The 12,530-nt window shown below is 39.0% G+C and overlaps 2 protein-coding genes across 7 annotated transcripts in view; one reads left to right on the top strand and one right to left on the bottom strand.

Annotated features, from left to right (window-relative positions):
• Positions 1-12,530, bottom strand: part of cdh23 (cadherin-related 23) — a 1,363,918-nt gene that overhangs the window by 226,509 nt on the left and 1,124,879 nt on the right. The gene's annotated exons all lie outside the window — the stretch shown is intronic.
• Positions 1-12,530, top strand: part of vsir (V-set immunoregulatory receptor) — an 88,455-nt gene that overhangs the window by 62,759 nt on the left and 13,166 nt on the right. Inside the window, exons 2-4 of one of the 2 annotated variants that reach the window (XM_039768829.1) lie at positions 1,167-1,553; positions 2,054-2,122; positions 11,409-11,519. In XM_039768829.1, the coding sequence (XP_039624763.1) occupies positions 1,167-1,553; positions 2,054-2,122; positions 11,409-11,519 (567 nt within the window). Of the gene's footprint in view, positions 1-1,166; positions 1,554-2,050; positions 2,123-11,408; positions 11,520-12,530 lie in introns of both variants that reach the window. The other variant, XM_039768819.1, reaches the window with a different exon arrangement.

Genomic DNA, 12,530 nt, shown 5'->3' with positions numbered 1-12,530 from the left:
GACAAAGAGGTCGTGTTTTTCATTGTTTTTTGCAAAGTGAGTAATGTACTCAATAATTTCAGTTCACACATTGTTAAAATAACAATTAAGATATTATCGTAGATGATACATATCGCACACTCCTTACTGAAGTTGAAATCTGTGTAATTGTGGTTTGAACCCGAGCCTTGCCACTAAGAAATCTAACTCTGTAACTGTTGTTTCTAAAACTCCACTGAACCTTTGATATAGTCAATTGCCCTCTGAATTCACCTTTCTTTATTCTTTAAAGTTATTACATCTTATTTTGTACTATGGGGATTTATTATTTTACAGTTTCGATTTAATACCTTTTTTTTTTGTTCTTTATTTCACCTTATACAATTTCTTGTATTAGGAATTTGTTAGTTTTTACATACCCCTTAGGGTCAGAGCGCAGGGTCAGCCATTGTACAGCGCCCCTGGAGCCATTGAAGGTTAAGGGTCTTGCTCAAGGGCCCAGCAGAGTAGAATCTCTTTTGGCAGTGACAGGGATTTGAACTGGCAACCTTCGGGATACCAGCACACATCCTTAGCCACCACTCCACCACTCCACCCAAATTAAGAGAGTCTAGAACACTCACATGTTCACTTGATCACAGTGCAGACAGCTGCTAGAGTTTCAGTTATGTTCTAGAAACAGTGCCACAGCAAGATCTGGTTGTGTACTTACCCAGACTGATAAGAAGGATTTAGAAAAAATGAATGTATACAAAGCTAAATGTTGACTTGCCTTGTATTTTTAGGACAGCTGTTTAAGATGGCAAGATGGTCATCTTAAACATGGTGGAAACTATGGTAAAAAACAAGATTCAAATTAGCATTCCCAAAAATAGATTAATAAAGAATAATCATGTGGACAAAATGAAAGTGAAAGCAAATAAAATATACAGAAATGTATTTGGCAACTTCACAACAGCAGAATTGCACTGATTACCATTTCCTGTGGTCACTAAAAATGGAATAACGTGCCCTGACTCCAGTGTTTTTCATTTGCACTTTATCCTAAATTTTTTATGTCTGGCTTCTGTGCGTTCTACTAGAACACTGTAAAGATGTTTACTGGTTGTTGTTTGTACCCAATGAGCGGTTTTGGTGTGTTTTTCTTGAGGTCAGCCTTCTTCATTTTTTTGTCCTTCTCTCCACAGGTGTAGCTTGGACGATGAAAGTGATTGCTCCTCACATATCATTTAGTTGCTCAGAAGGCAATAATGTCACATTGCCTTGCATCATTGTGGGTCCACTAGCTGGGCCCCATGACAAGGTGGGAAGGAACTTTTTCTTCAGTGTCAATAAGGACCCCAAATGTCCAGAGAAGGTTCATCCTCGTCACGCCAACGAAATTTTTCACAAGCCTCAGCATGGGGTCTATTCTGGAGTAAACCACAAGGGCAAGTTTTGGATTACACTGACCAACCTCACCCTCATGGACCAGGGGACCTACTGCTGTTTTGTGTATGATGTTGCCCAAAAGCTCAATGCCACTCAACTTCAGCAGGCCAAGCATGCCTACATTGATCTTAACATCACCAAATGTATGTATAATGAAGAGTCTCTGCTTGTGCTTCTCATGTCTGTTGTTTTATTTTGCTTGTGAATTGCAGTCCCTGAATGGTTGCTGCCCCGGTTCTGTTTTACAGGAGCATACCAGCCACTTTTAATCAGTGCAGCCTAACAGTGAGACCCAAGTGCCTGATGTCACACCTTATTTGATTTTAATGACGTGCCTTAGTGACTGTTGAATGACTAGGCCTTGATTGTTTCCTAGTGACCTTGGCACAAGCTGACAGAAGACAGAAGAAGACGAGCAGTTAATTTTCTGTATATGTGTGACATCTGAACAGTGTGTATACTTTTTTCTAGCCAAGCCAAGGATGTTTTACACACCTTAATTTTAACATTATAAAGGGCCTCATTCACAGATTGCCAACTCTTCAGTTTCCCTTCTATTCTAGAGGCATCATGAAGTGATTTTTGTGTTTCAATGATCCTTTCAAATCAGCAAGTGATAATACTTACATTTTATTCTTAGCAGGGAATGGCACCGGCAACGAAAACTGCATCATTCATGACGCATCACATATTGAAATGGATCCCAAGGAAGGTAAGAGGCCGGACTGAATCCATGTTCTTTGTTGTTTACTAAGGGCTTCTCACATAGACCAACATGGCTTGAAGCCAGACGGAATTAGAACATAGTGCCAGAACCCTAGAATGCAGCTGATGCTCACTGAAAAAAACTAGCACTCTTGTTATGGGCAGCGTTTTCTCATACTTTATATTCTCCCGCTAGTGGTGTGACAGTGAGATTATTATTTTCAAAATGTTTCCTGGTTCCCTTGAATTATTTCTTATTTATTTGCATATTACTTGTTAGAAATGTGAATTGTTTTTTGCTCACAACAGACAGTGCTCCTGTTTTTCTAATGACTAGGCCTTTTCATTCTTGTTCCTTTTTTTTCTCTGCCTGGCATGCATAAACATTTCAGATGCAAATTTTGACAGTCGCACCTGCTTCACACCTTACAACTTGCAAAAGCTTGTACCAGACTACACTGCCCTATTAATCTGTATATTAGAAGATCTTTCCATTAACACATTTCCTAACCCAATTATCTAACACAATGTCACAAAGATCATGAGCCTATCCCAGCAGCCCTGGTTACATGGCAGGAAGAGTTTCATTGTTTTCATGTTCTCCAAGAGTCAATCAGAAGCACTACATACAACCTACTGTAAATCATATTGGTCTGAGGCAGGGATGCCCAATGCGTCGATTGTGATCGACCGGTAGACTGCAAAGGTAGTGCAGGTAGATCGTGTTGCATTCAAAAAAATATATTTTTAAACGTTAGTCTATCCTCCCTATGCCATTTGCCACTTAATTGACATACAGGCCAGTCTGAGATCTCTCTTCTTCTAACACACTGGTCATCCCGCACACACGATCAAATGCGCGAGCTACTGCAAAACTCCGGATGTGATCTAGTTAGCCTTCCAATTTATATTGACCAAAGAAGGGATTTAAAAAAAAATGTTTGGGAAGGATATGGGCTTGATGTGGAATTGGAAGAGGATTTTTTTTTCTCACAATGTCACAATCGAAGTGCGTTTGTCTGACATCTGAGGTTCGATCCCCGATGAGGGGTGCAGTGGAGTGTGTACACATGATGAGCCCAAAATAGAGCGAAACACGTGTCGTGTACTCTTTGCATTATTTGACAGTTAACTATGTAACATTCTATGATCTGCTTTTTGCAACTGAGAGAGTACCCGTGGCGCATATCTGCCAACTTGCAGACCAACCACATGCGTTACCTGGTAGGTTACCACCCATACAATCAGATTGTGATTCAGACCTCGAATGATATATATATATATATATATATATATATATATATATATATATATATATATATAGTGACAGATAGGGGGCGCTCTCGCTCCCTTGAACCCCTGTCCACGACTCTAGACACCAGGTAAAAGTCCACAAGTTGACTTTATTTAAATGCCACAGTGCACAAAGCACTCTCTCCTCCAGTATATTCATACACAAATCACAAATACTAAAATAAACCAATCATCCACTCCCAGACGCGTTGCCATCCTTCTACCCAGCTCAGCTCACCGTCTGGGAGCTCCCACAATCCTTTTAAATACCCTGACCCGGAAGCGTTCTAATCCCCAGACCATGTGACTCTCAATCACTTCCGGGTCAGGTAAAAAGTCCTTTTCTTCACCCCGGAAGCACGTCATTCCCCTTGTCCACGTGTGCTTCTGGGGCGTAGGGAAAATACCTGTTATTCCTCCCTGCAGCGTCTCCTAGTGGCCCCCATGGCATCCAGCAGGGCTGTGTATAAACACTACAATGTCTATGATGCCCTGCTGGTCTTCTGGGGACCTCCATACTGCAAGGAGGGCTCCACCTGGCGGCTTGGGGGTATTGCCCGGGATAAACGGCTGGCCATACACCACTATATATGTATAATTTTTAATGTAGGTAGATCATTTCGACCTGGTCATTTTAAAATTAGCTCGCAAGCCGAAAAAGTGTGGGCACCCCTGGTCTGAGGCATCTGACACAAGGCCACCAGATAACCATCATCCTCTGCCTACCTGAAGATGGCCATTTGAAGTTTTAATTTTTCTGTAGTTATTCTAGTGAGCACTAGCTAGCTTTCATGGAATGTCACCTCAGCTATGTCATGGAATGGCAAACCCATTCAATACTGGAAATCTGATTCCAGGCTCCATAAAGGAATACAGTGAGGAATATATTAACCAAAACCTCATCGAGTTTAAAATATTGGGAATGTTGCCAATTGTATCTTCCTATCCCCTCCTTTGGGAAATTAAGCATTGTCTCAGTGCTGATTGGTGCAGGATACTTGATTGTCTGATAAAGTACTGAAGGGTCAAACATCGCTTGAACTAGGGCAACATGGCAGATTGAAATATCCTGCAGTTGCACCTCAAAATAAATAACTGGGTATTTATGAGAAATTAAAAAACACAAAACAAGTGCATATTTTAAAATACAAGTTTTGCATTAGGTAAATATATATCTATCAATCCATTCATCCAATGATCAAGATCAAGGTCTCATCAATCAGAGCCCGCCTGGCAGCATCAGGCTTTTGACTAAATGCACATTGGGCAGCAAATCAGCTATGGCATTTGGATTCTGGGTGTAGTTTGTGTACTCGTTGTGTTCTGTCAGTGTATATGTTTTTTTATTCTGAGATAAAGATTGTTTCACTGAAAGATAGTGTTACTAAATATTTAGGAAATTGGATTATAAAACACAAGGATGCTGGTTAATTTCCAAGCACCATACTAACTGATTGATCCTGAAGGCTTTCTAGTTTAGTTATAGAAAAATGCAAAATTTGCACTGAACAAACACACACTTGGGTATGGTAATCATATAATGGACACAATAAAAAGTATTATTAATTAATTTTTTAAAAATCATTAAGGCCAGTAGTCTTCAAGTTTAATCCCAGGGAGGTGCAGTGGCAGCACAGTTTTTTTCCTGCTCGATTGTTTAATTAGGAGTTGATATTCCTAGGTAAAATAATGCATTTAATTAGATGGCTTATTACTATGAGCCATTTTCAGATTGTAAATTCTGAAGATAGCATACATATTCTTTGTGATCCCAAGCACATTGGTAATTCCCAGTGCTTCATTTTCTCTCTTCTACTTTTATCCTCAAAAATTTCATTTAAACAGCTTCTTCATGATGGACATACCCAGTTAGATGACGGGCTGCTGGCTCCTTTGTCATTTGCATCTCCTTTTGTCATTTGCATTACCTTTGTAATTTGTACTGGGTAAAGAAAACAAGGAGCAGTTCAATAATCTGACTGAAGTTTTTTAAAGCCAAAAGAATAAATTAAGGGCTGGAATCTTAGCAAGCAAGTTAACTAAAAGAAAGCACAAAATGTTGCCTTAGCAATAAGTGCTTCAGTAGAAATAACTCAATTCTAGTTTAGAAACTGGGCTGGAATAAAATGCTGTTATCACTGCAGCCAGCCCTCCAGGGCCAATCTTTTGGACCCCTGATTTAGACAAGCATACATTTAAAAGGGTGTTGTTTTTAAAATTTCTGTATGTTGAGGAATATTTTGTTTGGCATTTGTAATGTTGTTCTACTCATTTTTGTGTATCTAGGAGGAGGATTGTGGTATCTAGGAGGAGCACTTTGTGGTTTGTCGGAAATATCTCGGAATGGTCTTACCACATTTAAGTCATTTTCGGAGCAACTTCATACCTTATGACCAATTTCTTTCCCTTTTTTTTTTTTTTTTAAAAAAATCTAGTTCCTATCGCTTATATTACAGTATCATCCATGACACCAACCACAAGTGTCAGAGGAAACTGTGCTTTGTGAAATTAATTTCAAAAGCATTTTTTTTCCTCTTAAAGTGAGCCTGATGATAATTGCTATTAGAAGTTCAGTCTTTCGAGAGAGAAAGAGAAAAAATCACAGACAATTCAAAGTAGAGGAATATAGTCTCCTGTTAGGATGTTTGTGCAATACAGTATGAAAATGCAATTTTAATGATTTTTTAAGGAAGTCTTTATAATGTTGAAAATATTGCTGCATAACACCTTCAGGTGACTCCAGCCCAGTCACTGTCTGTATTCCATATAAGTTTTTCTTTTGGAACTTTCAGTGTCCCCTCCACAAACCCAATGTCTTGTATGTTACATCAGTTGGTAAGTCTAAATGAACCCCATATGCACAAGTGTGTCCTGTGATATACTGGTGCCCTATGCCAGACCAGGGTCATGTTGGGGCTGAAGCCTATCCCAGCTAGCACAGGGCACAATGTAGGAACAAATTATGGAGAGGGCGCGCACACACACACACAAATCAAACACAAAATAAGACCAATTTAGCATCATCAATACACCTATCTGCATGTCTTTGGACAGTGGGAGGAAATCGGAGCATCCTGAGGAAACCTATGCAGACACAGGGAGAACATGCAAATTCCATGCATGGAGGACCCGGGATGCAAACCCTGGTCTCCTCACAGCAAAGCAGCAGTGCTACCACTTTTGCACGTAATAAGCAAAATGATTGGCACAAAATTGAATTTAGTGTGAAACTCAGTGTTTCCCTTTGCAAAAAAATGATCTAAATAAGTTATGTTTTGCTTTCTGCAAACTTTGTGCTATTCAAACTAGAGGAAGGGTGTTTAGCTCCTACCTGGTGTCATTTTCATGCATGGATGCCATATGACTGCCTTTCATTTAGTATGAAATAAAAATATCTAGTGCAAAAACAAAATCACCAGAAGTGGGAATATCCTCAGGTAGTTTGTTAAGTGATAGCAGGAGGCATTTTGGTAGCAGTGTCTTTCTGTATACTGAGTTTATAATGTCCACAATAATGTGGACAGTGGTTCATTTTGGTGTGCTTTCATGTGGAAAATATGCAGCATGTTAATTTTTTTAAAAATCTACTATAGCAGTGTGGTATGGATTACAAACTTGGCACAGATGCAGAAAAGATCACAGGAAAACACGAAAGTGTAAATGAGGCTTTAGTGAGCAGTATTTTCTTGTTTTTTTAACCCCCGTAAAAACCTTTAAAACCCCAAAAACACTTTAGTGAGTTGTGAAATTGCCTGTGAAATGAATTTTAGTTTCAATTAATTAAATTTTTTGTCTGTTTTGTTCATGAATACCCCAGGCACACCCCACCCTACTGGATAAACTGGTTTTAGAGAAGGGACAGATGGACTTTTTTTTGGTTTCATTAGTGCTTCTGCCCCACTATTTAAGATGCACAAGTTCAAAACCCAGTTATGGAGAATCCACAATCTCCCTGTGCTCTCACTGGCTTCCTTCAGGTACTTGAGTTCCTAGTCCCATCCCCATGCTACAAAATTTAAGTTGACATTTGCTTGTAAATTTCATGAGTATGCATGTGTGTGCGTTGGTATAGACAGTAGTCCAATCCATGGGCCGCTTCCTGCAAATACCCAATGAGTGTGTGTGTGTGAGTGAGTATGCTCTTTGATGAATCAGTGTTCCACTATGGGTTGATTCTTAAACTCACAACTAATGGGTGTGGGGACACTGTAATGGAATAAAAAGTTTCAGGAAATTAAAGGTTGGATGTATACATGACTTACACTTGTAACTGAAAGGTGGTGTATCCTTGCTTCCCATATAGACCATGTTGTACTTTTTCATGTTATTTATAATTCATGCTTTAAATCAACTATGGTGGAGCATCTCAAAGCCATTTGAAACAGTAGTTGAAATGCCTCTATGTACAGAGCAATGCTTAAACATCTCACATAGAAATGTCTACACTTGGAAGTGTATGTGTCTGTCCTGCCCAGAAATGATAGGTGGAGTCTGGATAAGGTCTCCACCTCCGAGGAAGCAGAAACCTCACTTAGCTGCTAATAACACAAGCGGGGCCAGCAAAATGCAACCTCCGAAGAAAGACAAAGTCGCTTAGCCACTAACATTGGCAAAATGGTATCCTTTTTGCTTTTCCTCCCACCGCTAATGCACAAGCGAGGCCAGCACGTCAGCAAAACGAAACCGCTGAAGAAAGACAAAGTCGCTTAGCTGTTAACATCGGCAAAACGGTATCCCTTTTACTTTACCTCCCGCCGCTAATGCACAAGCGATGTGAGCACGTCAACAAAACAAATCCTCCAAGGAGAGAGATGCCCGGAGTAGTTCTTTTCAATTACCTAACATCTCTACATTTCAGTTTCTTTTCTGATGATTTCAATAGTTTCTAGGACCCCGGGCTTTTTACAGCATGGACTTACACAGCTAGTACTATATATTAAGATTGCAAAATGTAAAAAAATATAAAAATATTAATTTGTTTATAACAAACCAACACTCAGTTTCATGCTATAATGTAGGCTGAACTGCAAGGTTTTTAAATAATAGACATCCTGATGCTGTGACTGTTATGCATTGGACATGCAAACCAGCAATAAATTGGTTTCTATGGAATTAAGCAGCGCCAGTTTACATTTCTTACAGTTTGATAAAGTGAAGTATTAATCTTTTGTTGTGCTTCACTTAAAGTGCAAAGAAAAAAAGCTATTGGGCAAATTCAGCCACCCTCTTACTGCTCTTCTAACTCAATGAAAAGTTACGAGAATATTGGGAGCTCAACAAGAAGCATTAATTGGCAACTAGTTTGACCATTCCAGTGTTCAGACTCACCATTTGCCCACATAATAAGATACCAATTATAAATATCATTTCAAACCTCCATCTGTCTTTGAACACACTTAATCTGCTTCAGGATTATGTGCAGTTTAAGTCCCATCTCAGCAGTAGTGGGTGTAAGAAGGGATCAAAATATAGGGGGATTGCTAGCCCAACACATACCACACACACTCCATTTGGTAAAATTCTCTAAACTACCACCCTGCCTGGGGTTCAGCCCACCCCTCTGCTTTCTGTCTAATGCATTATTCTACTAAATAACTATGTGCTAATATTAGGTATCTAGTAATAAAAGACTTGCCCATTTATTTTCACCCTGCTTTTCCCATTGCAGGGACATTTGTATCCAATGCCTTTCCTGCCAACACCAGATACAAGCCCAAAGCAGGGAATCACTCCAGTTCAGGGCACATCCACATTGGGCAGCAGTCCATCGCAGGGCATATTCATGTACATGCCCATGTAAAGCTAATTTGAGTCCATCACCAAGAATGCCCGGCTAGAATTCAAACTTGGGAAGTTGGAGCAGAGAGAAAGAAGCACTAACAATGGTGCTACTAAAATGACAAATGTAATGTGAATAAAAGATAATATAAAAATCACAGACCTACACAAATACTGACTAATCTAAAGACACATTCCAAATGCCATCCATCCATTCTGTCGGCTCATATAATCCAGAGACTATTCTGGCAGCAATGGGCTCAAGACAAGAACCAGCCCTGGATGGAGTGCCACTCCATCACAGGACTAATTGAAAGTTGCCATATATAAATATGATTTGGTTACATTCTTTGTGTTCTACTTTGCTACTTCCAACACAATTCATAGATTTTATCATGAGGAAGTGAAAGAGACAAAACAGTTATTAATGCAGAAGACAATGATCAGAAATAATAGGAGAGAGACAAAAATGCATTTGATATTTACTTTATGCTGGAAGCAGTACCTGATGATAACCAGAATCTGAACTCTCTAAACTTTCCAAAATGGGGAAATCATTACTTGCTTTTAGACCAAGAAAGATACCAGTTCATAACATTCTCCAGGCACTGCAACTAGTATTTGGTATTAATGACAGTAACAATAGCTATTATTTTTATATAGTGCCTTTCAGGTTACTAACTTGCCCAGAGTGAAGATAAGGCAATGAAACCCTAAACTATCAATCAGCATATCCATCTGTCCATTCATGCTGTGAACTCCAGTTTTTCATTCAGGTGAAACAAGGTGCCAGAGGTAGTGCTAGTATTAATGGACACAGGGCAGAAAACCAACCTTAGTCTTTCAGTACAGCGCATATTTGTGCATATGTTAATACTCGCTCAACTCAGAGTCATAATCATTCATAAAAACAAAAACACACAAGTATAGAAGGTTAAATATGTAGCTCTTATCTTCCTCTATCATACTTAAAGCCAGTGGGTGCAAGAGCTTCAACAATACAGCTGAACTATCCATGCATCCATCCATTTTCCACCCAGTTATCCAGTTCTTGATCACAGGGATCCATTGCCTGTCCAGGGAGCAGTGAACGCACAGTGGGAGCCAACACTAGACATGGTACCAGTCACTGCTAAACTACATATCATGATATTCTCAAACACACTTGATACAGCTCAGGGTCATGGTAGGCCTGGAGCTGATCCTGTCTCCATTGAGCACTACACCAACCCCAGACAGGGCGTCAGTCACTTCATCTAAAGGAGACATATAAAATTACAACAGAGCAGCACACGGCAGCCCCTCTAGTGAGGACGGCTCTTCTTAAAGAGAATCACCTAGAAATATAATCCACTGCATAATACTAACCATACTCAAAAGCCAAGTGAGAAAATGTAGCCTGCAGTAAGATCTTTAATTTTAAATACTTTGTTAACCCTTAACAACAGGAATGTAACATTTCTTTGATGATCGCTGTGTAGAAAAGCATTTTGAGACTTTTTTTTTAACTAAAAATGTGTCAAGAAATAAAATATACAAAATACTGTATGTGCTCATGTGTAAGTACATGTGTAGTTGAATGTGTCTGTACATCCCCAGATGCTCCACAAAGCCACAGTGATGAAGATGACTCACTAGACAGTTTCAGTTACAGTTTATGTCAGATTTCTTTTTGTTTATATTGTATTACATTGTGTTTGAAAGTAGGAATATTAACAAACTACCAGTGAAGCATCATAAAAGTTTTTGTTTTGATCACACAAGAGATATTCCTGAAATGAACCGTGCAAATGGTGTTTAATGTTAAGATCTCAGTAGATTCCACATTTCTAATGTCTGATACACAGCAGACCTATACCTCAAATGTAGATAACTGATTTATCTATTTACTTGCTTATTTATATACCACATTTAAATTTGTATTCTGTTTTTGCTCCAAAATGCCTACTGAGTTTCACATTTTCTTAAAGTGCCCACTGTGAGCATTCTGTCCTAATCTTGCACCCAGTACTTCTGGGACAGGCTTTGATTTCACATAAGCCTGAAGTTGGCTGATTGGGTCAGAAAACAGATGGCCAGAGTCCACCCATCACTTTGCACTTTGTCGATTTCCTCTTATTTTTTTAATACATTTGAGAACACTACTCTTGGGTTAGTCTTGAGTTTAATGACTGGCATTCCCACTGTTTTTAAACCTGTGTTGTTTTTTCATTTTTTTACAGCCTCCATTGCAGCTGGCCTGGCAACTGCAGGGTGCATTATGGGTGTCCTGTCGCTGCCCTTGATCCTCTTGTTGGTGTACAAGCAGAGGCAGAGTGTGGTTTCTACTCGGCGTATGTATATAATGCAGTTTTTGTCTCTCTTTAACTGTAATTTAATACATGGACCAGTAAATTAGAGATATTTGCATACCTTGTTTTACTGAATGTTGGCCTGTGGTTAAGTAGCTACTAATGCTGCCTCATGGATCCAGAATCCTGGGTTCAGATAAGAACATAAGAAATCTGACAAATGAGAGGACACCACTCAGTCCATCAAGCCTGTTTGTTCAGCTGATAGCTACGCTGTCCTAATATCTCTTCCAGATATTTCTTAAAGGTTGTCAAGGTTTCAGCTTCAACTACATGTCTCAGTAGTTTGTTTCAGATGCCAATAACACTTTGCTTAAAGAAGTGCTTCAGTCTTAAAAGCACTTGCCCTTGATTTTTCCACTGATGTCCTCAAGTACGTGATTCACTCTTAAGCTGAAATAATTCTGATGGATACTGGCAATGACACTGCTTATGTGGAGTTTGCAAAATTCCTCATATACAGTACATGTGTGTCTTTCTCTTGGTAGTTCAGTTTTTTTCTCCTCCATCCCAAACATGTGTATAGTTGGATAAATATTGATTATAATTTAGCTCTGTGTGGGATGATTGGGTGAAAATTAAAGTTAAAAATTAAATGAAATACATTTTGCACAGTGCAACATTAACTCCAGTGCTATATACATCATATACTGTACATTGTTATACCTGTTATACCTTTCTTATTAAAAATATTTTCAAAGTGTAACATCAACAGGGTCCTTTATTAGGTTTTTTGTATTTGCCATAGTAACCTATACCTTAACATGTGTGTTTACTTGTATCAGCTATACTAATTTCATGTAGTTTTATAACTCATATATCACTTATAAAACTCATTTTAAAACATCTCCTGCTCTTTAGAAAGGTTATCCCTGTGCAAATCAGCTATATTTAATTTTTACACAAGACAGTCATTAGATAAAAGCCCTAACATAATGACAAGTAATGCCAAAGCTACTGCTTCATAGAAAACTGGCCTTTGAGCGTGTACCC

Source organism: Polypterus senegalus, chromosome 1 (genome assembly GCF_016835505.1).
Source record: "Polypterus senegalus isolate Bchr_013 chromosome 1, ASM1683550v1, whole genome shotgun sequence".
NCBI classification, from domain to species: Eukaryota; Metazoa; Chordata; class Cladistia; order Polypteriformes; family Polypteridae; genus Polypterus; species Polypterus senegalus.
This window is presented reverse-complemented; position numbering and strand designations above follow the sequence as displayed.